The sequence below is a fragment of the Terrapene carolina genome, unplaced genomic scaffold, assembly GCF_002925995.2.
Source record: "Terrapene carolina triunguis isolate 2854851 unplaced genomic scaffold, T_m_triunguis-2.0 Scaffold604, whole genome shotgun sequence".
NCBI lineage: Eukaryota > Metazoa > Chordata > Testudines > Emydidae > Terrapene > Terrapene triunguis.
Window position 1 is genome coordinate 429,075 of NW_020664955.1, and position 27,096 is coordinate 456,170.

At 42.9% G+C, this 27,096-nt stretch overlaps 1 protein-coding gene across 1 annotated transcript in view; it reads left to right on the plus strand.

Annotated features, from left to right (window-relative positions):
- ANKS1A (ankyrin repeat and sterile alpha motif domain containing 1A) overlaps positions 1 to 27,096 on the plus strand; it is a 153,594-nt gene that overhangs the window by 67,594 nt on the left and 58,904 nt on the right. Inside the window, exons 11-12 of the mRNA XM_029913340.1 lie at positions 4,240 to 4,357; positions 11,612 to 12,189. Of these exons, the coding sequence (XP_029769200.1) occupies positions 4,240 to 4,357; positions 11,612 to 12,189 (696 nt within the window). The remainder of the gene's footprint in view (positions 1 to 4,239; positions 4,358 to 11,611; positions 12,190 to 27,096) is intronic.

Genomic DNA, 27,096 nt, shown 5'->3' on the forward strand with positions numbered 1-27,096 from the left:
TTGGAACCCCCTTTCAGGTAGTTGAAAGCAGCTATCAGATCCCCCCTCACTCTTCTCTTCTGCAGACTAAAGAATCCCAGTTCCCTCAGCCTCTCCTCATAAGTCATGTGCTCCAGCCCCCTAATCATTTTTGTTGCCCTAATACAGTTGATTTTAATACAGTAGCTGTAGAAGATTTTTAGCAGGGCCCATTGAAACCTTACCCTATTGTAATATCACAACGTATGTTCTCCCTGCCAGGTCTGTCCACCACAGCGGCAGCTGCTGGGACTATATGGCTGAGGAGGACTGTAAATGTTTCATTGAAACACATGGCACAGAATCCTCATCTGCCTCCTCAAAATCTGCCATAACTTTAGGGACAGGAAAAAATCATGACTATGAGAGAATTACAGATTATGGTGTTGGTTTTTTTAACTGCACTCTATAAATGCCAAGCTTTTATTTCAAAACAGCCTTTTATTCTGTTGCCATGAGACAACCTTCACAGTGTAAGCAGTTGTTCCTCACTTATGCACCTTGAGTTTCACCATTGAAAGATGTTTTGCAGTTATATACAGAATAGCTGATTGCTCATATCTGATGGGTGAATTCTTTCACCATCAATAGAACCCTTCTGTCTCTGTAGCCTGATAAGAGACTGAAATCTCAAACAAAACTTCAGTTCATCCTTTATTTACTACTCCCATTATCAAAATGGGACGCTTAGATACAATTAGTTTCAAACAAAACATGATTATTCCAACATTATTCTGTAGTTTTCTGGCTGGGGGAGGGAGACAGAATTAGAGCCACCTGGGTTTTTTTTTAAGTTGAAGCAATAAATCCTAAAGGTAGCCACAGGCCATTAAGAGGTGAATTACAGGAAATCATCCAGATCTGGGGAGTGTTCAATGTTTATAGGGCTAAGTATGTTCGACAGGGTGTTTTCAAACACCGACTGGGCAGTGGCTCCTAATGAATAGGAATAAGGGGTTGATTACCTACTCAGTCTAATGTACTTCGGAAAATGAACCATGTGCATGAATGATGGATGAGATGTTAACTTGAATTTCCTTCTGCCCATCCCTGGTGCATGTCTAGATGGAAGTTAGATAGCATAGGATTTAGGATCTGTCTTCTTTCAGTTAAACAGATTCAAATGTCAAATACCTTGTGCAAGTCATTGCTGAGGGTAGAATGTCCTAGATTTGTAAGGTTCACCCCTCTCCCCCCACCCAAAAAAATAGATCATCAGAGCAAGTGTTGGACTTTCAGACACAGTGCAAGATCCATCTATTCCCAGTGGTTTGAGCATGGATATAAATACCTACCTCAGAGGAGAGGTGTAAGTCTTAATGTTCAGGGTTTCTGAGACCCTTACTCAGACAGGTGCTGTGAATAGGCAAAGCCTAGTTAAAATAACAATCAGTATGTGTTCTCTACCCAGCCTCTCCCATCGAGAGGAGATATCCAGCTATACTTGAAGCAGTGTGGATAGTCCAACCAGTAAGTTATGTAGAGTACTTGCATGGTTTGAAACCCTCATTAAGTAATTGTGGCTTGTTAGTCCAGGCCATTCTTTTAGTATCCTATCCTGGCAGTTTAACGTAACAGGCAGTCACATCATAGCTTAGACCAGGGGTCGGCAACCTTTCAGAAGTGGGGTGCCAAGTCTTCATTTATTCACTCTAATTTCAGGTTTCGTGTGCCAGTAATACATTTTAACATTTTTAGAAGGTCTCTTTCTATAAGTCTATAATATATAACTAAAGTGTTGTTGTATGTAAAGTAAATAAGGTTTTTAAAATGTTTAAGAAGCTTCACTTAAAATTAAATGCAGAGCCCCCCCGGATCGGTGGCCAGGACCCGGGCAGTGAGAGTGCCACTGAAAATCAGCTCGCGTGCCACCTTTGGCATGCGTGCCATAGGTTGCCTACCCCTGGCTTGGACTGTACGCTTTTAGGGTCAGGGTCTGCCTCTCTATGTTTGTATAGCATTTAGCACAACAGAGTTCTCAGCTCAGTTGGGACTGCTGTGATATAAATTATAGAAAAGCAAAAACACTTTTTTTTTTTTCTTGAGCTGCAACAGAGTGGGGGGAAATAACAGTAAATTGGGTGTGCTGGCTTAAAAATAAAATATCTGGTCTAATGCCCCAAAATATGCAAGGTCTTAATAGCTCTAGCAGTAGTGGGAAGGAGAAATGCCTTCCTTTCAAAAAGGAAGGTGGCATACTGCACACTTGCCGTTCCAAAAGCTGCAACTTGTGGTGCTCCTGTTTTTAAAGTTTCAGAGTGGTAGCTGTGTTAGTCTGTATCAGCAAAAAGAACAAGGAGTACTTGTGGCTCCTTAGAGACTAATAAATTTATTTGAGTATAAGCTTTCGTGGGCTAAAGCCCACTTCATCAGATGTATGCAGTGGGAAATAAAGTAGGAAGATACATGTTCATACCTTCTGTGTGTGTGTGTGTGTGTGTGTGTGTGTGTGTTCCTACTGTATTTTCCACTTCATGCATCTGATGAAGTGGGCTTTAGCCCACGAAAGCTTATGCTCAAATAAATTTGTTAGTCTCTAAGGTGCTACAATTACTCCTTGTTCTTTTTGTTTTAAAGCTTTCATTCTTTGGAGGCAAAGTAGCAGTGAACATTCCAGCACAGTTAGCCACATTCAGTGCTCATGGATTCACTGCATCTAAATCAGGTGGAAACAGTCACTTTCTTGTCATTAATTTAGCTACCAGACTGACCATTGCAAATGGGTGGGTGAGACTGGGTGCAGTGATGGATGAGTTGTGGTGGGCTTATTCTCAACTTGAAGTGAGAAGCCAGTCCTATGATCTGAGTGCTGACTGCCCAGGCTCTTGCATGCCTATTACTGAAGATCTTTCTTTCCTCATTTAGGGCTCGGGGGAATCAGGGTGTTTGACTGCAGACGCACATGTAAATGCAAAACCGTGGGAAACTTACCTGGTTTTGTTACATACCCAGAGCATGTTCCTCAAATAATTTGCTAAGGTTCACCATCATGCTAAGCAAACTCCTGACTCAGTTTCACGGTGAGGCTTTGAGTTAGTTTGAACCTGATACAGACTAAGGGCATGTCTACACGGCCCTGCAGTTTAGCCAATGGGGGTGTGAATAGCAATGCGCACCAATGTGCTGTGCTGTATCTCCCTGATGTGGACGCTGAGGGCGCAAACTAGTTCACATGAACATAGTCCTCTTCAAACAGGACTATACTGATGCAAAGCAGGAACCTTGCAGTTTGTGCCTTCAGTGTCCACATGGGGCAGTTACAGCACAGCACTTTGGTGTGCATTGCTATAGAACTAACTTCTTAGTCCAGTGGTTCTCAACCTATTTATGTGGCCCACAACATATTATATGGGCCGCATCCAATACTACCTGTATGGCTCTGAGGATGTCACAGGGCCGCAGCTTGTGTGTTGTTTGGGCCGCAGGTTGAGAACCACTGCCTTAGTCTCTAATACATTAGCATTAGAGGTGCAATGGATCAAGGAAGGTAACTTGACTGACTGGGAGGTTGGGTTTGTTTGAAGACCACCACTGGCAGGCTTCCTAGAGGCCTCCAGTGCAGTTGGTTGGGGATTCTACAGCTGTTCCAGATGCATTTAATTACAAAAAGAGGTTTCTCTTGAATATGGAAATAAGTAATACAATCACTTCAGTACCCTTTGTTACTTTGATGTTAAATTCAATTTATATTGCTCCCAGTCTTTTCAGTTTGAAGCATGCTGTGGAACTTGATATTGAAAATGCTAATTGTGACTTTTGGCACCCGGGAAAGTGTGAGAAGGAGGTAGTTCAGGTTTGAGACTAGTATGCTTGCTAACTGATGAAGTATTCAATCAATAGTGAAATAATTAATAAGGTTGCTAATGGAGTTTGCCACATGAAGTCTGAGTCAGCATCTTTTTAAAATGGATAGCGATGGACTTCTCATCTATTTTTTCAGGCTGCCTGCAGACTGAGCAAGTAGTCACTACATCAGTGACTTGGGCAGTCTGGAAGGCTTTTTTCCAACTGTAAGAGCTAGAAAGTAGTGTGGGGGTGGGGGGGAGGTGTTTGCATTTTTAAAAAACAGTCTCAGCTTCTGAATTAGTTCTCTGGCAGAGGGGTGGATTCTGCAGCACATTCCATGGTCAGAACAATGGCATATAGGAGGGCTCCATGCATACCATAGGGGTAAATGACACTGACTTCGACAGACAACTACAGCATGCTGTGTTTCATTAGGTCTCTGTGGTGCGGAGGAAGAGCAGGGGAAGTGCAGCCGAAGAAGAGGAGCATCCTTATGAGCTGTTGCTTACCGCAGAAACTAAAAAGCCGCTTGCAGTGGATAGAAAAACAAAAGGTAAGAGATGATACAGAAAGACCGCAATGCCCAGAAAGACAGCAGTGCCCAGACTGCCTGGGTTGGCAGATGTGACCAGCATGCAGGGGGCCGCAGGGGGAGAAATTTGATCCTAGCTATTTCTCTGGTTCGGATGGCTGGATTCTGTGCTGCAGTTATGTTCCTGTGGTAATCTGCTTCCATTCTCAGGGGAGAGGATTAAAATATTTCTGCCTCAATATCTACATTAAGTAAGAGAAGGTTTTTTGCCCTTAAGGCAAATATGAGATCCTAGGGACTTGACCCATTGAACTTTAAAAATTAAAACAGCAGAATCTCGTGCACAAAGCAAGCAAAACAGGAACAAAAAAGATCAAAATGGAAGAATAACCAATCCATTGCCACTAGGGAAAAATCCTGGTCAAGCGAGTCAGTCAAAGACAAGTGTGTAAATACTAATGGGCCAGATCCTCAGCAGGTTTAAATCTGTGTCAATACATGTCAACTGAGGATCTGGCCCTGATATCACAATCCGAAATCACCACTGGCTGTCAGAGCCAATTAAAAAAATAAATTAACCAAGGAAGAAAACAAACACAGACAAAGTAAGCTGCTGTTAGGCGCCAGTTTAAAATCCAGTCATGCCATCAGATTAAATACTGCGCTTGGCTCTCTTCCCCCAGAGGGACCTTCATTTGGTGGTTTATGTGGGATTTGGGAACCCGGAGCGCTGTACACCACCCTGTATTTTGTAGGCGGGTATTGTTGCATTTGGTTTTCTTTCAAGAAAAGCTTTTTAGGTGAAAGATCTGCTCAGTGTGTACAACAGAAATGAGCAAGAGATCTGGGGGACTTCCGGTCTAAAGCAGCAAATGTTTCATCCTGAGACTGAATGAACAGTAAATATGACTTAGTGTTATGACTGTTGCTTGCTTGCTCTCCAAAATCACACTCCTCCTACTAGTCTATTCACAGATGCTAGTTTCCACTTCTTGAATGCACACAGTGGCAAAGAGGTCATTGATTTTTCTCACCAACCTTTGCCAGAACTATTCGTTGTCTGATGCAAAACTGCAGTGGTTTTCAGGTTGATGCTTCACAGTCCCAAATGGGAGAAGTCCTTGGGTGATGGTGGTTGAAAAGCTAGTTCATGTCTTCTAATGCTTGGCTTGAAAGGTTTAATTCATGTAGTTCAGGTGCTGCTGGATTTGTCTTTTCTGTAAGCTGTCAATGACAATACTACTCCTTGCTCTTGTCTTTTTGCTTAATATGCTAGTGCATAAATAAGCATTGGATATGGGTGTGTGTGTGTGTAGTTACATATGCACAATATAATGTACTGTTTAAACTGTGGTACATTAAAGAGATAATTCCTTGCACAAACGCATGGAGACTTCAGTTCAAATCTTGATCCAGGGTTCTCCCCCCTCAGCCTGGCACAAGCCATGAGTATTGCAGAGGCTGTGGGCCCAATCCCTTAAAAGAGGGAGGAGTTGATGGAAGCTCCTTGTCATCCATTTAGCTAAATAAGGAGTCGAAGAGGAATCCTGATTCCTGGCTAGTCTTCAGCCAGGAGGATAGGAGCCCTGAATCCAGGTTGGCGCTCTGGGGATGTCTCATTGTGGTTCTAATGAACCTAAAGAACCCCCCTTCTCCATTAGGAGGAGAGCAATCCAAGAATCTAACAGTGTTTGGTTCTGAGAGTCTCTATTGGTTCTTTTCATTTTGGTTTGAAATAGTTTGTTTAGATCTAGCACCGAAAAGTGGCTCAGCTCAAGTGGTGGGTAGGGGCTGCTGTTAGAGGAAAAGGGGTCTACCAGTGCATTTCTCGGTACTGTATAAAAGAATCTGAATGCAAGAAGCAGCAGTAAGCTTGGGGTGGGAGGGAGAAAGGTGAGGACTTGATCAGCTCTGCTCCTGTTGCCTCTCACAGCAGGTGGTGTTGGGGTGGGGAGGAGTGTTAGCAGAGCAGTCACTATCTTTCCAGTATCAATATTACTGTCACTTCTCCTTTTAAAATGGTGCTTTTTTGTTCACAGCTCTTACCTTGAAAGTTAATGGATCAGTTTCTAAAGCAGTGAGATAATGCGTGAGATTGCAGTATGGCAAGGCTACAGGTGTTGCAGTTTTTCTCTGCCTGGCCAGCTCTCCTCATTCTGCGGGAACAGCAGTGCTCTTGCAGGGCCCAAATGGCACAGGGGTCAGTTACTCACTGCATCATTTAACTCCAGGTGCTTTACAGCTCTTGTTTTGATTTTTTAAGGCACAAAGTGCTGTTTTTAATGGTACTTTGCTTCATTTATAACTGCTGCCTCCCTTCTTGTGCTGCTGCTTTCCATCTTGTGTCCAGTCATGACTGCACATGTGTTCTTAGCCCCTGGGCCCTGCTTTCCTTTCGTGAGTGGATTAAAGCTCTAGCACTGTCAAGGTTCACCTGATGCTTTGGGCAGAGTTTCAGATCTGGTTTGGTTTGATCCAGACCAGCTTCCCATCTAATATGGAAAGGAATTTTGACAAGGTCTAACGTGTGTAGAAAGTTAAGCCATGTGATGAGAATTAAGTCAAGTCCACTGGCATGGTCCTCCCTTGTGGATTGGTTAGGGGGGCTTGGTAAAACCCAGTGCATCTTGTCAGATACGTCATAGAGGATGGGTGGGGGAAAAACATGCCCAGGTTTTGATGGGGTTTTTTTTTCCCCTTAGGTGAATCGCCATCTTCAGGTGCTATCAGCAGTAACCAGCTTCAGGTAGGAGTGACTTGGTTCTTTCTGATGATACAAGAGAAGCAAAATTTTCTTCTTTGACATCACAATTCTGTCTTTTCTGGGAGGTGGCAAACCACAAACTGTATATTTCACTCCTGGGGGAGAGACATGAGTCTGCATTTGTACTGCTCAAGATGGTTCACAAGCCTAAGAGCAAAACAGCACTGCTATCTCCTAGTAACCAAAACATTGCTTAACTGCACCTTCTTTAAGGTGGAAAAGTCATTTCCTGAACTGAAGTATTTTTTTTGAGGAGGGAGTGTGGAAATAAAATGCAAACAAGCTCACAAAGTAGGACTGCATTCTCTCAGGGTGATGTGATATAAATTCTGTCCAGCATGATTCCTGAGTTACTAGATGTAAACATGTGCATGTGGCAAGCTTTTCCTGTTCTAGGCATAAATACTCACATTTAAAGTTTGTGCAAGTGAGCTTTTCTGCTTCCAATTTATTGCAAAAATAATATTCAGCTAGAGCCACTGGTTGTGCTTTGTGAGGCTGTCTGCCCATCTCACCCAGCTGTTCTGGTCTCTTCTGTGCCACAGAAGATACAAACTTGCATGCAACTTTTGTAAGTAACTTTGTGGCATGATGCATTATAGTGGGTCCTTGCTGGGCAGGGGTAGGGAAGGGAAGATCCACCCTATAAACGCTGCCGTTAATCTTTGGATCAGGAAGCAGGGGCAAAAAGAGCGGAGAGAGCTTGATGCTTTTCATCCAGGGGACATTCGATAAGCCCTCCTGGTTATATAGCAGGGAGACTTAGACTTGCTTTGGGTGGGGAAGGCAACAGCAGTATATTTTTAGAATGGTTTAACAAGGAAAGTTTGGCTCGTTGAGTATTTCATGTTTGAACATACCTGACTGCTGGCCAGAGAGCTTACTTAAATTCAGCTGTTCGGCTCTATACCAGGACTGAGTAACTTCATCTGCCCCATGTCTGTATTTTGATTTAAATGGTTTTAATGTACGTGGCACTGTACAAACGAGGCAGCCTATGCTCAAAGGGGCTTACATGCTCGTTAGGTGTTAGTCAATTCCTGTTATGTGTGAAACCTTCAATGGAGATTGACTACAAGGGCAAGTGTCTTTGTATGTGTGTATTTATAATAGTTACTAAATGAGTTAAGAACATAAGAATAACCATTCTGGCGCTGTATTCTGTCTTCTGATGCTGGCCAGTGCCAGATGCTTCAGAGGGAATGAACAGAAGAGGGCAGTGTTGAGTCATCCATTCCCTGTCATCCAGTCCCAGCTTCTCGCAGTTATAACTGAAAGTCTCTATGGACAAAATGCATGTTACTAGGTTTTCAGAATTAAACCTTAAATATAAACTACAGGGGATATTTTCAAAGGCACAGATGAGTTAGGCACCCAGTTCCCACCACATTGTCCTCTGTGCCTCTGAAAATCTCCCCGTGTTCTAATTAGTTCCCCCAGATGAACTGCTTTTCTACCTATTCAGCAGAGAGCAATGGTTGGCATGTTTTTACCATTGCAATGAAGATGACCATACTGGCTGTAAGACTGGAATAATCTAAGTGTATTTGCAGGCCAAACCCCGAAAAGGCACGTCTTCCCAAGATGGTCAATGGCCATTGAATCGCCAAGGTTCTTCCGACCTCTCTCCTAGCCATTCCGAGCAATATCCAAACCCCGAATCACGCACAGTTGAGACCTCGACAGGTAAGGACCTCGCGCTTGTTGTGCATTTAGCCCCAATAGCAACCCTGCTTCTGTGCTTATCGGTGAGATTTTTAGTACTGGTTTGTGTTAAATGCCCTGAAATGTTCTCTCCCTCAAGGCTTTCATCTCTGCTTATTTGCTCTTCTCTGCAAGTGTCACTACCCCCACTTTGCCTTCTTACTCCCTGGGGTATTTCTGTCCTGGTCTTGTGGTTGGCGCTTCATTTGAAGAGGCTGAATGCGTGGCTGTGCTTTCCCTTCTGACAGAGACCCCTTTGTTAGTCTTTGTGAGTGGAGCTTGGCCAGTCTGTTCTGTGTGGGCCCAAGTGTTCTAGCACGCGGCACAAACTATTGCCAGCCGCCTTTCTGCCTTCGGACAGAAATGCCATTAAATGTTAAACTGGGGTGTTGACGAAATGAGCAGTTAGGAATAGAAAAGGAATGAGAAGAAAGAGGCTGCTAAGGCCATCAAGACTCGCTGTCCAGTCTATGCAGTAATTTCCCCTGTGGTGGAACTGGTTACCATAGAGTAAATGATTTGTCATGATTAAAACAGGGCTTGACCTTGCCGTGTGTATGGATGGAACTCTCTTAATGTATTCCTGGTTTGTTACAGTCTTGTATCCTTGATAGGTTGTCACGTGGTTCAGGGATATATTGAACACACGGTCTGGTCCTGCAATACTCTAGCATGGTTAAGTGTTGGGACAGCCCTAGCAGAGTAAGATATAGTGTAGGCAGGACCTTAGAGAGATTGTAACTGGAGAGATGTTTCATCTTCCCCTATTAGCAATTTCATTTGCAAACTTTACACTGCATTTATATGCATTGATCGTAATTTCCAGTTACCTCACTTCCTTAGAATTTTTAACCTACTTAATTTTCTGTTTTTGGGGTGCCGTACCTGAAATGGTCATAAGAGGGACTTGACACAGGCAAGAACTGTGAGCTCCCTCAGTGGGCTGCCTACTGGCTAACCTCAATTCCGACTTGTGCTGCTGTTCTGTTCCCAGGCAGAAGCTGCCAGTTCTATAAGTTGTCTCTTGTATTTCTGTGGAACAAACAAATGTATAAGGGACTAAATAAAACTAATCAAACTCACGTTTGCAGCATTGCTGTGGCCGTGTTGGTCCCGGGATGTTAGAGACACAGGGTAAGTAAGGTAATACTTTCTATTGGACCATCTTCTGTTGGTGGAAGGGACAAGCTTTTGAGCATCACAGATCTCTTCTTCAGGTCTAGAGAAAGTAACCAGAATGTCTGAGCTAAATACAAGGTAGGACAGATCCCTTATGCTTGTATTTAGTGGAGACATTCTGGTTACTTTCTCCGGACCTGAAGAAGAACTCTGGGAAACTCAAAAATGTGTCCCTTCCACCAAAAGAAGTTCAACCAATAAAAGATATTACATCACCCACCTTCTCTCTAATCAAACTCATGTTACTTGTGCTCCGATGTCTAAAGTAGCTTCCACAGGTAAACTGCTAATCCTGTGCCTGCTTTTAGTTTCCAAGAAAAGGACATGTTGTATTTAGTTCTTGGATTGTATAATGTTTGAAAATGAGTAAATCAACCCTATTGCTAAAAAGGAAGCCCGTGTGAAAGGAGCCTATTTCACTCCAATCCATAGTTGATTGGCTTTTAGTCACAAAATTCAGTAGCACATTTGGCCCATTGATTGAGAGTGGTCCTCCTTGCTGTGATCGCGGAGAGCTGGCTGTCTCAAACAAGTGGACAAGGACTGGATGGGCCTTGGAAATGGACCTTCCCCGTCCCCTCTGGACATTCTCCTTACACTTCAGAGTTGGACAAGTCACATTATCAAGGCATTTTATTGATAATGTGTTCTCCAGCTGTAATTATCTTTTGGGTTAAAGACTTTAGTCTTGGGGGCAGCATGTTTCCCCAGTACTAAATTCAAGTGGTTACAATGTGTTTGTACCAGCAGTCATTGACAGGAGTATAATCCCTGACAGTTGATGAGAAAGTGGCAGTTCCCTCCAAGCATTTTAAAATCCTGTACAATTAGAATACACGTGTGCTATATGAATAAGGTGAGTGCCGCTCTGCTTCGGTGTGCCAGTTGGCAGTTGGGTCCAGTCAATTATCCATGATTTATCCAGGGCACTGGTATTTGATATTAAGGATGTTAGTACGTTAGTAGCAGAGGAATAGTGTCAGATTTCTGGAACAGTCAGTACTGCAAGCAGCTTGCTGCAATAATAGATCAGACCATCTTGTGTTTAGTGGTTAGTTAACAGGAGAGACTTTCTGGTGGAGTGAGATGTTACCAGTTTAAGCCCTCTTTCCCCCCTCCCTTGAGTAAGGAGGAGAAGTTGAGCCCTGAAGCCACCAAAGAAGAAATCAGGTCTTTTTTGAGAAGTGATTTTGGAACTTTGCAGGTTAATTGCAGCCGAACAGTTTCCCACCCCGCAATCTGAGCCAAGAATAGGGAGGTGCTGCTCTAAATAACACTTTGGCCTTTATGGAAATGTATCAAATGTTCCGTGAGTGTGTGTGTGTGTGTGTGTGTCTCTCTCTCTCTCTCTCGCTCTGCAGGATAGGGTTAGCACTTCTCCTGGCCTTATATAGCAAGGCCTGATTGTTACTGTTAACGGGAATAAAACAACAAGGAGAGCTGCCAGATTGCATAAATCAGGGCAGTATTTGGAATTTCATAAATGCCGTGACTTTGGGTACAAGTTGAGCACTCAAACAATACTGAACTGTTCTCTATCGCTCCGTCTCTCGCCAGGGGAGGTGGAGTTTTGCTTCTCCTTCCGTGTTTTTTAATCTCTCTTTATTTCTGTCTCCATCCCCCTGAAGACCACAGGAGGAGCAGTGGTAGCCGGAGCCAAGATTCTGCAGACAGCCAGGACATCCAGGTCCCGGAGCAGTTTTCAGGGTTGCTCCATGGCTCTTCCCCGGTGTGTGAGATAAACGAGGACCCTTTCAGGCTCATTTCTTCTGTGGCCAAAGGAGGCACAGAGGGCACAGGCCACTCACCTGCTATGCAGTTGGAGGATGCTGATTTACCTGTCTCTGGATCAGTACGGACCAGTTCTCCTGAGCAAAACCAGAAAGCGATCTACGCAACGGTCCAGCCCAAAAACATCCAACAGGCAGAACCTGAAACTGCAGTGACTCCCCAAGCACTGCAGCACCCTGGTGGTGCAGAGGAAGAGGGAGACAGAGGCAGTGCTGGGGGCCGAGCCCACCTGGGAGGCAAGCCCAAAGCAGAGCTCAAACTCAGCCGTAGCTTGTCCAAATCAGATTCCGACCTCCTGACCTGCTCACCAACTGAGGACGATGCCATGGGGAGCCGGAGCGAATCGCTCTCAAACTGCAGCACTGGGAAGAAAAGGCTGGAGAAATCTCCGTCTTTTGCTTCGGAATGGGATGAGGTAAGACTGACCTTGGCTTACTAATGCCTTAATGCTGGGAATGAGCTTGTGTGCTGTATGAGTAGCATCGTACTCAGTTTGTTGCGGGGAGAGAGTAAGTTGTGGGGCTTGAAGCATTATTCACCTTCCTTTGTGTTTACCCCAGTTTCTTTCATTATTTGCCTGTTTAATTACAACAAGCCTCTCAGTGGTTAAATGCCAGGAGATAGGCGTAATCAGAGCAGGCGTTCTTCTTAAACATTTGGAAATGTTCAGATCCTGGGCTTCGCTTCTCTGGGCGTGTCCATCAGTGTGTTTTGGAACGGATTTTGTGTTTGCAAAAGGAGAGTTGTCGTGTTAGTGTCCCCTTCACTGGTCCTTCCCTCTGGAGTATCCCAGCCCAAAAGGGGAGGTGGGGTTCCCTTTCTAGGTCACCATTGCCTGTGGCGTGTGCAGAAAGGGATGTGGGTGAGTAGGGTGTGCTGGGTTCATGGGGTGGGATGTAGGGAGGCTTTTGCAAGTTTATTAGATCTAGCTTATGTCTTGAAGTGATTAGTTCAGAGGCGGGTTAGAAGTCACTTTAGTGGAGTGCAAAAGGGAGGGGCCCTTATTTCATGCTTAGGAAGTTGGCCTTAGTGAACCATTCAACTGGGATTGTGTCCCTCTGAAATTGAGCACTGCAGCATTACTGAAACATTCTTTGGAGATGATTCCATACTGGTAGAGCAACAGAGCTATGTAAAAGATGAGCCCAGATCAGCCACTCATTGTGTACTGAAAGGGAAACCCTCCCTGGGAGAGAATCGGATTCATGAAGGCTGCAGGCGTGCCAGGCCTGTAAACGGCTGGCGAAAGGGAATCCTGTACCCAATGGGACATGTTCATGGTGTTCCAGTGAAACTGTCAGTGACCATACCCCTTGCTCAGACTGTATGTGTGTTGATTGGGGCTCAACCTTTGCACAATCCAAATTAAGTATTATCTTTTATCGGTTACATGGCTGACGGATGGGTGAAACTTACCCCAGGGAGCAGGGATGTACTCAGAAAATACTGCTAAACAAAAATCCTCCAAGGTAACTGGGCAAGTGTCTGTGGGCCTCCTCCTTTTGTTGAAGCACACTCCCCATCTTGCTTCCAGGAAACATTCACACCAACTGAGCGTACTTCCACAGCTGTCTTGGTTACAGTGTCTGTGCAGTTATTGATTACCTGTGTCAATAATATCAAAGCTATAAGGGATTGATTCTTAAGGAGAAGGTTGATCTGTTGGGACTCAGTTATTTATTTTTGCTGTGCTGCTGTCACACTTCATTTGAAATTCCCCCCACCCCCCCCACCCCAGATGGCTGTTTCCAGAGGAGCCCTAAACTACATAAGGGAAAGCCCAGCTCTCTGCCCTCTTTGGGTTTACATTGCTACAGTGGTTGGACCAGTAGCAAGAGTGTAATCACTGTTAGAGCTTCCCTGCTTTGTATAGTTAGGTGGGCAAGCTTGAAAATCAATCTCCCTGCTTGCTTGCAGATAGATTGCAGAACTATTTGCCATGTTAACACTGGATGGAACAGAGACTCTTTAACCTACAGAAAAGTCCAGAGTGTCATACAGACACATGCTGGTAATGGTTCTGACCAAGAAGAGAATTGGGGAGAGGAGGCTAGGGGGAGCGAATGTAAAGGATTCCTACCCTTAATCTAAAATCAAACCACTCTAATTTAAAACTTTATTTTCAAAACCTTAATGTTTGAATCTTTTTTTAAGGGATGTGTTGGGGTGGAGGGGTTGGATCCTGAGAAAAAGCTATTTTAATCTCTTGTATTGCCCTGCATCTAGAGGGCCTAATGAAGTTCAGAGGCCCATTATGCTATCTTTTTCCCCACAGCTGTTGTCCCCTGATCATCTGTAGGATTTAAGTGTCGCCTTGTCTCTTTTTTTTTTTTTTTTTTATTTTCTTTTTAACCCTCATGAGGCATCAGTGCTTCCCTTTATCCTGATCTGGGTTGTTTCCCCATGACCTCCTTCAGAGACACGGTTGTGCTGGGCATTTTCAGGTGTTTGAAAGCATGCAGTGCTCATATTATGCATTGGAAGCGGGTTGAGTAATAAACCTTATTAATCGCTGGATTCGTGGGACATCATGCTTGCCTCAGAATCATCATTTGTAATAAGGCAATGTGGCTTAGTGGATAGACTACTGATCTAGGGTGCCAGAGATCTGGACTCTGTTCCTGGCTCTACTGCTGACTTTGGCCCAGTCACTTTGTTCTGTTTATTTTTTCCAATCTGTAAAATGGGGATAATGATGCTGACCTCCTTTGGAAGATGCTTTGAGATCTACTGAGGAAAAGGATTACAGAAGAGCTAAATACTGGCAGTTACTACTTCAGGTGGGGGTCAGGCCACTGATGCTGGATCTGCTGAGTTTCTGCTCCGGAGAGGCACCAGTCAGTACAGTGTGTTATAGGGGCAGGTGTGGAGGGGCAGCTGCGCAGTGAAATGTGCTCATTGCATGCCCCACATTATGCTTGGGCTAAGGCCTATGCTCATTTGCAATTTTAAAATGTTTCATATTGTATCATCCCTGCAGGTGAGAAATGTCTAACCCCTCCCTTTTCACCAGCTCCAAAATTCACACCCGCAAGAGAAGGAACTTTGTATTGTGACAACTTAAATGGGCAGTAGAGAGACTGGTCTGATGGCAGTTAGAACTGTAGTGATGAGACTAAAGAACTCTTCAGTTTTCTCTCAAAGGTTTACTCATCCCCTGGATGGGTTAATGCAGCCGCTTCTGAATTAGGATGTGACTTACAGCCTCTGAATGAGCATCTGGTTAATGTAAAACCGCACTGAGCCTGGAGCTCTTCTGCTTTTGACTGTTTGCAATGAGAGTATTGGCAGTGGGATAATCTCCCATTGGTGCATGGCAGATTTACACATGTTATTTCATTAATGTTAATATTTATGCAGATAGCTAGAGGGGAAGAGAGTCCCTGTCTGTGTTGCTCTATGCAGTACAGACATTAAAATCTGTCTCACCCAGTGGCTTTACTAAAAGTGGGCATGCCTCCTTGTGGAGTCAAGTGTTTCAGGAGTGACCTTCGTGAACTCATGAGGCAGATGGGACAGCAAAGCTGGGCGGAGAGAAGAGCAAAGCCCATGTTGCTTTTGGGCTATCTGTGATGGTGCCAAATAAGTCCATAGATGGTGAAGAAAGAAGGTAAATTTTGCCTTGAAAGGTCTGATCCCTTTGCAGGCTCATCACTGTCGGTGAGCTCCTTCCCCAGATAGCTGAATCCCCTTTGTTTGGAAGGGGAAGGTGGTGCCCATCTCAGCAAGAGAGTGGGATAAGGAAACAGTGGTTCACTTGGCAAAGATCTCTCCTATTGCTGACTTGCTGTGGAGAGCAGCTCCCCCACTCTGTAACCCTGGTCCAAATAATAGGACAATATTACTTTGTGCTCAGTGCTGCAAAAGAATCTATTTAGTGTCTGTTTCCTTTCTGTCTCCTGACTCACTATCCGTTTCATGTGAACATGAACACACACGCTCTCCCCCTCCGCTGTTGTCATCTGATATAAACTCCCTACAAGCCAGACATAGGCATCATCAAAGCAAACAGCAGTGCAGCATCGGGTGGGAGAAAGGAGCGAATCTGGCTTGATCCCTCATGTGAATGGGAATGAAGTTTGGGTGAGAGAGGAACTGCATGAGGTAGAGCCTCTCATTAGCATAAATATTTGAATCCTTCAAAACTTGGCTGAGGGCTAAAGTGATAAATTTGTTTTTCGTAATTGGTTCATGAATATTTAGCAGCCGTGAGATGAGCACACAGCAGTCACAGCACACTATGAATTTTATATGAGAGAATAAACTTATGTTCATGTTTTGGAAGGGGAGGGGACTGTTTGGTGCCAGGCAGAGAGATGATGCCAGCCCAGCTTCAGGAGCACTTTAGCTGGTGCATCTGTTCTCCCTTCCTCCCCTCTCGGCTGTAGAACAGTTTCAGATCTCTCTGCACATCTGTCTGAGTTCATATGCTTGGCAGAGCCCCCCCGTCGCATGCAGGCAAACTGATTGCCAAATGATATTTAATAGTTTTATGTTTATGTAGTGCCTTTTATCCAAAAGAGACCTAAGACACTTTATAAATTGGACAGAAATCAGTTCATCCACCTTGGAAATACAGCCACCTGGGTTGAAACATATATCTAGTGTTTAACAGCACCCTGGAACAGTACACAACAGCTTAGGATAAAGTAAAGAATATCCAATTCAAACTGTAGAGTGTATTTAGGTAGAGAAAAGGTAACTATGCAAACCAGAATTTGGCAGGACACTGGAGATAGAGCTCATTATTTAATGATGTTCGACTCCTGTGTAAATGTAACAGTTACTACTGATTACCAAGATGTTTCTGTGTAAACAGGAACTGCCAAGCCTTTTTGGGTAGGCAGTGTGGTCCAGTGAATTGGACACAGGATTAGGAATCAGGAAGACCTGGGTTCTGTTCCTAGCGCTGCCATGGACCTTCTGTGTGAGCTTGGGCAAAGATCACTTTCCTCCTTTGATTTATTTTCCCCCTCTGTCAGATGGGGGAAGGTTGGTTCTCTTTTGTAGAATGATTTGAAATGTATAGAAGAAAAGCACTGTGGTTACTGTCACATTACTGAAGCTGGTGATAACCATGTTGATGGATGTGGATTCTACCCTGTAAGTGATTGGGATGTTTCATTTGTCAAAGAAATGGCCTCATCAGTTAAACAGAAAATGCCTTTCTGTAGCAGCCTTTGCAGCAAGGCGCTTATAACAGTTTCCTTTGTCAGAGCACCTGGGTATGAACTGTGGTGACTAGACTGGATTGGGGATTCTGACCAATTAGCAGTCTTAAAGCATTTGAATCAACTGTCTGTTTTTTTGTTTTTTTTTTTTTTTTACTAGACAACCTGGTAAGACAATTCCATCTCTAGAGTTCTAATAAAGCAAACTGTGCCAGGGCCACAACCTGGTAGGTCTGGCCAGGCCCAGGCCCAGGCCCAGTCCTTCCAAGGCAGATGATATCTTTATAAGAAAATCCTGGGGTTTTGGACAGTGGCCTTCTTGACTTAAACCAACTACAAATAATCTCTTGCGTCTGTGCCTGTTCTCTGCCTCCATTATTGAGCTTTATCTCCCAGCCTCCTTTTCTCCCTTTAAAGTCTTGGGAGAAGAGTTGGACAGAATTTGAAAAGATCTGTTGGCCTAAGGATACCCGGCTTTCTTGGTAAAGTTGCAGTGATGCAAAGATTTCCACTCCCTTGAGCTGTTACAATAGTCTTAGAACCGCTTAGAAGACTTGTAGCATGTAATGAGCGGTTGGGTGAAAACTATTCCTTTCCCTTCTTCCCAGGATGAATGCCCTGCTGAAATCCTGAACAAACAGAAAAGCAACTAGTTAATGTATGGTTTGGAAAACATAGTAATGTAATTGCCCAGGAGTCCCAATCCTGTGTCTTCCTTTCAGGATCTAGTGTTTCTACAGCTGTCCAGAAACAATTTTGTTGTTCCTCACCCAGGCTATATCGCAGTTTGTCCTCTGTTGTCTTACCCATCTACTTGCTTATACTAAGTGGAACTTCACCACAATAATTAACTAAACTTCCAGAACACTAATGGGGGAAAAACTTCCTGACTGTGAGATCTATTCGTCTGAGGATTAGCCTCCCAAAGGAAGTGGTGGAAGCCCCATTGCTGGGCTTGAGTAAACTCCCTAAAATATACTGTAGAGAACCCAACCACTCCCGCATTGACTAGGGAAATGGAATAGATGACCTTTGGCAATAGATACTCTTAATCTCTAAGATCTTGGTTCTATGAGCCTATAAACATTTAATATACAAGCATTTGAAGGGTTTATAAACAAGGATAATTACGTAGAGAGTTTAACCATAAGCAGTGGGATGAAATTAAATGAAAGACCCTAGGTGGACTGTCAGGATAACAGTCCTGACAGCGAGATCTTATGGGATGGTCTCCAAGAGAAATGAGTAGAATCCCTATTGCTTCCAACATTTAAAATGAGACTAGGCAAAACATAGGAAATGTAGGGAACAGGCCTGCACTGGCCCAGGGATTTGAGTCCTGTGCTTTCTATAATAGGTATCTTACGTTCCAGTACGTTGAAGCATGAATTTTCATCTCTTCAACTCCCTCTTTGCACTCAGCACTTCCACCAGTGTTACGTGAGCTGCAGTGATGTAACTTGGGATGATTTCATCAGATCTCTCCCTGTTCTGGGAGCAGAGAATATCCAGCTGTGCTGATTCGGCTCAATATGAGGCAGCCTGGGCTCCTGTACAATGACTAAGCTGCACATTCTAAAGCATATGCCTAAAATAAAACACAGCACTTCCACTGCAATCTTGGGGCTCAGCGACTGCTCGTTCATGACGTGGGACAGTTGATTGACTTGCCTAGACAGGCGGAAAATTGCCCACACGTGCACTCTCAGCTAGAATTTTGTATTGAGCTCAGGGTCATTTTTAAGTGGTTTCTGGGTCAATATCACTTAACAGCTAAAGTGCTGTAAATGTAGTTCCTGTTATATGCATAACATTTAAGGCATCAGTTCTGAGTGGAATTGGGCAACCCAAGTGCTAACATAAGAATGGCCATACTGGGTGGGACCAATGGTCCATCTAGACCAGTATCCTGTCTTCCATCAGTGGCCGATGCCAGATGCTTCAGAGGGAGTGACTAGAACAGGGCAATTAGCGAGTGATCCATCCCATCATCCAGTCCCAGCTTCTGGCAGTCAGAGGCTTAAGGACACCCAGAGCATAGTCTTGTGTCCCTGACCATCTTCACTAATAGCATCGATGGACCTATCCTCCATGAACTTATCTAATTCTTTTTGAAACCAGTTGTACTTGTGGCCTTCACAACATTCCCTAGCAATGAGTTCCACAGGTTGACTGTGTTGTGTGAAGTACTCCCTTATGTTTGTTTTAAATGTTCTGCCTGTTAATTTTATTAGGTGGACCCCTGTGTCATGTGTTACGTGAAGGGTCAATAACACTTCCTGACAGTGAGATCTACCATATCTTCCCCTTGTTTAGGGAGCACAAGTTCCTGGCAAAACTGGCTTCTCATACAATCAATTCTCTTGTCTGGTTGACTCCACAGAGGCAGTTCATTGCTCAGAATTATTGATGCCTAAATAGCTGCCTTTATTATTTAAGGGACCTGTGTTCTTGGTAGAGTGAGGGTTGGTTGGATATTTATGGTAGCCAGTGCCCAGGGTTTCCCTGATTAGTGTATGAATTGACCTTTTTACTCCTTCATCCTGTCCCTTAGCATAAAGAGTTTCAGCTTTTACACTCTTGTGGTGTCATAATAATGCACTGCTATATTTGTGTTGTGAACTAGTTGGTTTTCTAGGGCTATATCTGTGAATGAGAAAAACGTGGCCACTACCATACATGCAGTAGCAAGGAACTGGCCAGGCCATTGAGAATTAGCTTCGGACCCTGCTCCCGATATTTCTTAATCCACCATATTTACAGTTGTCGAGCATCAAATGAGCAGCTCCTATGCTGAATTTCTGATGCAGTTCTGTGGTCCATGCTAAGTCCCTGCACCAGCTCTATAAAGTGATGTGCCTGCTCTGTGTTCTAGTTTTAGCCCTTTCGACAAGAGTGTTTCTTCTGAAGGAGGATTAAAGAGAACTGTAAATAAAACATGCATGTTTTAGATTTGTCAGACAAAGGAAATGCACAATCCCACAGAGATTTATCAGTTAGAAACCACTTGGATACATGTGTTCCCTAGTGTGAATTATTTAGCTGATGAATTAATACTTCATGCCTAATGATGGCACTGGACAACACTGCCCTGCCCCTCTTTCATATAAATAATTGGAGTGGGGCGTAATGTTCTACTATCAAGTCAAATTGCTCTTCTCAATTCTCCACTTCCAGGAATTGTAGAGATGCTGTTGAATTGGCTCATCTTTTTTGATGGTTAGTTCATTACTATCAACGTTGAGAGTAAACTGTTGCACATCTGTAGTGTCCTTTCACCATGTAAGATCTCAGCTTTCTTAAGTCCCAATACAGCTGGTACCAATCACGGAGGTAATTTTAAGCATGTGAGCCCCATTAACTGCTCATGTGCGTACATAACTAGCTGAGGGCCTTAGTGAATTAAAAATACTTACTACTTATGTAGCCCTTTTTATCAGTACATCTCAAAGTGCTTTGCAATCTTTCACGTGTTTATCCTTGCAACACCCTTGTGAGGAAGGGAAGTGCTGCTATTCCCATTTTCCAGATGGTAAACTGAGGCACAGAGGGACTGTGACTTGCTCAAGGTCACCAGGAATTCTGTGGAAGAGAAGTGAATTGTGCCGCCATCACCCAATTCCTGGGCTAGTGCTCTAACCACTGGGCAAGTCTTCCTCTCTAAGACCATAACCTTTGGTTTTTGAGGGTTTTAGGTTTAGTTTGTTTTGCACGGCTGGCAAAAATCATGTAATTGTACTGTAATAATGTATTTATTTTTAAAAATTTAATTTTGAAAATTGAGATTTTTGTTTTGATAAAAATTAAAAATAATCGCATTGAAATACAAAACTTTTATTTTGTGTTTGGTGCAAAAGCCACCATTTCACAAAAATATCACCAAAAAGTGCAAAATGAGAGAGGGCCAGAATAGTTACTTTTGTGCTTAGTGAAATGTAACTTATGAGTTTAACATGGTACCTATTCTGACAAGCCAGTATGACTTATCTGCTGGGTAACAACTCCCTTACGCTTTGTGTGTATAGGTCACTGTTAAAATACTTACAATTCAAGTTGAAATCTGATTGTGAGAAAACAGTACACCGCACTGTGTATATATATATTTTTTATTGACACTGGGAGACTGACGGCTTTAAGGTCCCGTCTGTCACTGAATTCCATATTTTGTTTCTGCAGTTCTTCTTAACTTTCTAACAATGAAGTGCCAAGGGCCAGTGTGTGTGCGTTCCTTCCTGATGTATCCTTTCCACCTGTCCCCTTTCTGTAGTCTTCTCTTGTCTGGTCCCACCTTTTTGGTGACCCAGCCTTAGTTTTTGGAGAACAAGAAAATCCCCTTTGTCACTTCTCAGCAGCTTTTACTTCCTAAAGTTTTTGTTTTTTCTGTGTGTTTATATTTTCATGTTTAATTTGCCCTCTGAACTGCAGGACCAGGCAGGGTCTGTTTTGTTTGGAAACTAAAATATTCTTTGCACATTTTCTGGCCTCTGTCATTTGTTTTGTGCTGGCTTTAATTTCTGAGGATTAATTCCAATGTTCCTCTCTTTAGCCATTTAAAATGATGAAATATTTTATTGTTCTATGTCAATGTGGCCAATGTTTTTATCTGATTCCTACTACTTTCTAAACAAGCATGTCTACACCACGCTTTGCATGTCCTTGATGGTCTCTTAAACTAGACTTAATAAAGTAATCTGGAGAGAATTGCTGGAGTCTGATAAAATGCAACGTAAGTTTGCTCTTTTCATTTCCCCTGATTTAGAGCACAAAAGTTTTTACCCTACTCTCTAACTCAAATCTCCCCTCACCTCCAATGATGAGGCCTTCCATCCGGAGACCTTGAAAGATTATCCTTCCTCTCAGCTAAGGGTGTCTGTATTTAGCAAATGGATGCCATGGAAAATATTTATTCATTGTATATAGACAGCATGCCTGCTAAAATCACAAACCATAATAAACTGTCTATATCAACAATACTAAAACTGCTTCCAGCCTAACTCCGGCTTTCGGCAAAGCCTGGATAAATACATGTGTTTGCAGACCTCCTGAGCACATTGCAAACTAGTGTTCTGTTGAATAAAGGGAAGTGCAAGTTCCAGGTTTGAGGGAACAGTGCACAGTCCTCCATACTTACAGCTCTAGGCCCGTTCAAGTTCCCTGGCTGGTTTCAGCTGTCCAAGTGTGAGGAGAGAGACTACAGTGCAACTGATTTAAACCATAAAGAATTGTATAGGTCAAAACTAACATCTTGACTTTTTTACTCAGAAACCAATTTGAGATTATTGTAGGCTGTGGAGCACAGGTGGACAAATCATGCTGAAAGGAATTGCTCCAGCCCAGGGCCGGCTCCAACTTTTTTGCTGCCCCAAGTGGCGAAGTGGGGAAAAAATAAAATAAAATAAAGCCGATCGGCGGCACTTTGGTGGCAGCTCAATCGCGCTGCTTCATTCTTCTGCGGCAGTTCAGCGGCGGCTCAAAAAGGAAGAGAAGGACCGAGGGACTCGCCACCGAAGACCCGGACGTGCTGCCCCTTTCCATTGGCTGCCCCAAGCACCTGCTTCCTCCAGCCTTCTGTCAAATGCATGCAAGTCTCACTTTTTTAGTCTCCTGGTGTTTTGATCTGAGAAGCACATTTCTCAAGTAATGCAAATACATGATCTTACAGCAGGGTTTGTACATGGGAATAAGCAAACACAGTTTATTATTTGAATTGTATCACTATACCAGCATAGCAATGTTGCAGGTTAAATATCAGCTACTGTATGTGGAGGAATTTTTACTCAGTTGCACAGAGTTTTGTGTTTATGCCCTAAATACAGATCTAAATGCACAATGACTTCTGTTCTTTCTCTCTCAGATTTGTAGGTCACCAATCACAGGTGCTAGGCTGGGTATGTAGCTAAGTTAGTTTGTTTCCAATATACTGGAATAATCTAACCATTTCCGTTCATTGGATAGCTGGTTGAGTTGCGGTATCAGTTTTTCTTGAACTGCTAAGTAGCATGTTACCTCAACATTCTGGCATTGAAGCTTTTAATGCAGTTAATGTAAATTATGCGTGCTGTGTAATGAATATTTTTAAAAACGTGACCAATTTGATCATTTTTGATCCCATGGCACTTTTTTCAAAAACAGGGATGTTCAACGCTAATGCCCTTGCCAAATTCTCACTCTAATTGCCTTCTGCCTACCTTAATTTTCTCTTGCAGCTTTAATTAACTAATTGTTTACTTCCTGTCTTAAACAGTTCTGTAGTGTTGCTATGTGCTGTTAAATAGCTGCAACATTGTACCCCAGAGATGGCTGCATTTCAGTAACTGGTGAAGTGATCCCTGTATAGTATAATATTACTGTAGGGTCCGAAGGCTCCAAAGATGCATTGTTAGATGCTGTACAAATGCATAAATGGATATGATCTTTTTGCTGAGAAGCTTGCAATTCATGGTATGTATCTTAAGTCAGTGCATTTGGCTGAAAGGTGTTATGAAAATACAGGAGCACAGATTATAAAGTGCTTTGAGATCTTTCAGTGTATACAATGTAAAATGACTGCTGGCAAGGAACTTCTAAACTGAAGTTAAGTTGTTTTTGTTTTAACAGTTCCCTCTTGCAATTTGTTTAATATTGAATTTTACTGTTTTTGCTAGGTTTGACTCCATCTGCATAAATATAGAGGGGATGGTGGTCTTGTGAGCAAATGTGCACAGTTCAGTCTGAAATTGTGAATCCACCATAATGATTTTGAAATTTCAAGTGTTACAAATTCTGTTTTAAAAAAAATGTTTGGGCTCTGTCTTGTGATTCATGCTGAAAAGTAAATGTAGGGTAATATAAACCAATAGTCCCTTGACCCTGATGCAAATGAGTTTCTCTGACTATATTAAACCAGAAAGAGAGAGAATGTGTTTCCATATCACTAATGAACAGTTGGAGAATGTGCTGAAATAAGTAATTGACAAATCTACTGAGTCCATGTGTAGCCATGTTTGGAATATGTACATGGCTAGAGAAGGACATAGCGTGCTAACTATTAAGTTTGTTGTTATATACTTAATTTGCTCTTGGGCAACTGACTTGTTTTCATAACTTCTCTTTGGATTAATAAGAACAGCATTAAATTTTCAGGCCTTTGATATTAATCCTGCCAAGAAGTCCATAATAGTGGAGTCTACTATATTATGTATACGTAGAATAAACAGAACTGATTTATGGGGCTGTAATTTTATGGAATGGTTCTGCTTATGACAGAAGCCAAGCATTATTAACAGAGATAAAAGCCCCAAGTGGTTATGTAGTCACCTAGCCTCAGAGATGGAATTATTGTCCCAGCTCCGATCTCAGTTTTGGATTATAGAGAAGGTGAAAAATGAAAAGCGGGAGGCTTAGGTCTCTTGATCCCCCTCAGGTTTGTTTTAAGGACTAAATATACAGTACAGAGACTGTATGTATGGTGCTACTTCCTTCTAGTGGAGATAGATCAGGATTGACAGCTGATTTTCTATCAATTTTCTTTGATACCATTGACCTTGTGGGGATGTGTCGGCAGCTGTTGACAGTCACTCTTGAGTGGCTTCATTCCTTTCCGTCTAAGTCTAGAGATTCCAAGGGCATGCTCAAGCAAGGTTGAGCCAGATTCTGTCTTGCCACCCTTCATGTTCAGTGAAGAAATATGTATTATGGTCTCTGTTATAATGGACGCCCAGCTCTATATTTTGATTTTTTTTCTGGTGGAAGCAGCTTAGTCCATCTGTGCCCAATTTAACTGGGTGAACTGTCAGGGAGTTGAATGAGACAAACTAAACTCTAATGGTAACCCTAACATCAAAAATTCTATCTGCACCCTGATGAATGGAGCATATCAGCACTGAGGCTTTTTTGGATTGCCAGCTGTTTCTGCATACCCTGGGAATGGTGTTTGTCAAGTGTGCTTCCTGTTGGCTCTTGGAAAGCCCTTTCTTTTGTATTTGGACCTTATTATGGTTATCCATGCCATTGTCCCTTTGAGGTTAGATTACTGCAGTGGGGCTGCAAAGAACTTGGAAACTGCAGCTAGTGCTGGTTACAGCCATCGGTGTGGCACCCTGACTTGATAGGCTTTATTAAACTGTATGTTTAAAAGAATATTATAATACACCAAGTGCTTGGGAGAGGTGGAACTAATACATGTGAATATGTAAACCAGATTTCCCATGGTTTCTTTGTTTAGTTGTCAGTGGGGTTCCATATTAAGGGATCATTAAGGATGAGTATTGTAAACATACTGAAATCAGGAAACTCATAAGCCACAGCAACTTGGCTAGCTTGCCTGTTTGGAATATTTTTGATTACTGTATGTTATGGCTGTAACATATTCATTTTGTGCGTGTGCGCGTGTAGCAATCTGCAGTTGTTAGAGAATTCAAGGCTTTATACAAATCTAGCTTAAGTATTTGTAACTAACCGTTCACTATTGTACTTAAGTGTCAAAACTAAAATCTCATTTCCTGACTTGAGTACATTTCATTTTTTCAGGCTAAATGTCATTTTGTCACTTTTGCAATGAATTTGTGGGGTTTTTTCTCTTTCATATATGGATGTCAGAGCTAGATCCGTGCCCTGTACAGAGAACTTGTCCACTGCTCACATCTCTGCTTTTTCTTGTTCACCAATAAAATAACTTTTTCCCCTCCCTGCTGTGATGTCCTGAGGATTGCTGTCAGGGCAACACTGATTGGTTCAATCTCCATACTCTGATAGTTACACCAGGGCTATCACTGTGGTCCACGTTCAATTGCAAAGTTAAGGTTCCCTCTTGAAATCAACAAAAGCCTGAGTAGTCACAGCAGTCACTGCCATCCTTCTTTACCTCACATTGGAGGATCACCCTGGCCTTGAAGCCTGTAAAAAAAAGTATCAGGATGTTAACTAAGGGTGGCAGAATTTCCGGTCACGGATTCCTAGCTTTTAGGGTGTGTTAGATGACAAAGAGAAGTTGCCCGAGTGATGAGGTAATGTTTCTAATTTAACATTTAAAAAAAGTCAAACATTTCATGGCTGTTGTCTGGTCCTACAGTCACAAGGTTCCTGTATTCAGCACCCTTGTATAATAGTAACCCCCCCAGATAGCTATTGCAACTCAGTTCGCAGCAACCTGATGAATGACTTGCTATACAGTGAGTATCTGCCTCGTGCTGTGCTAGGTCAAACATATCAGTCTTGCTGCATTCTCTGCTCAGCTGAGTACACTTCACCTGCAAGCAAAAAAGGCATCCGTGTTCCTAAAGCTTGCTTCAGTGGTCTTGTTTCTCTTCCTTCCTGTCAACCTCAAAATAATGCTGGCTTGATAATCGTTGCCAGAAAATCCATACAATTGAAAATAACCAATTGTCCAATCATGCATACTTTACTGATGTTCCATTGCTGTCTGAAATATAAACCTCAGAATGAAATTAGTAAGGATCAGGACTTGAGTGCTTGTGTGCAGTAGAGAGACTTCATTTTAAAAATACACCACTCTGTTTGTCAGTTGCAGGAGTTTAAAAATAATGAAATTCTAACCCCTGTCACTTACTCATTTTGCAGCTATGTCCATTTAAAATGAAAAAGCTCTTTTAAACCAACAAAGCCCTTTTAAACCAAACTTTGCATGTGGCTTTCAAGAATAAAAGATGCTGCCAGGGCTGGAATCTGTCTGTTTCAGCTAGTGGCAAATTTATACATGGAAGTTTATGAACCCCTGATAATAAGGATTTATAATGGAAATTCCAACAGATCCTTAATGATGCTAGTGCTGGAGGGTGTCACTGTAATTCACTGACACTGTACATATGGCAGAGGCAGTATGGGTGATTTATTTCTGCATGTTTGTTACTAAACTTTAGCGTCTAATAATAGTCAGGATAAAGGTGACTGTGTTGCCATTTTTTAACCCCTGTGCAATCAGCCAGTGTACATGGGCTGATAAGCCAGTGGCCTTGTCCTAACTTCACTGTGACCCGTCAAGCTTCTAGGGTGATGATGCGATACTGACCAGGAAAGGGCAGGGGGAAACCTAAAGGAGGGTTAGAAGTAGAGGAAGTTAATCACAGGATTTATTTTTTCCACTGAGATCCCCAAGGCTCTTCAGATCCTTGAGGGTGCACGAGGTGGTATCAGATGCTATCCACAAAGAGGCA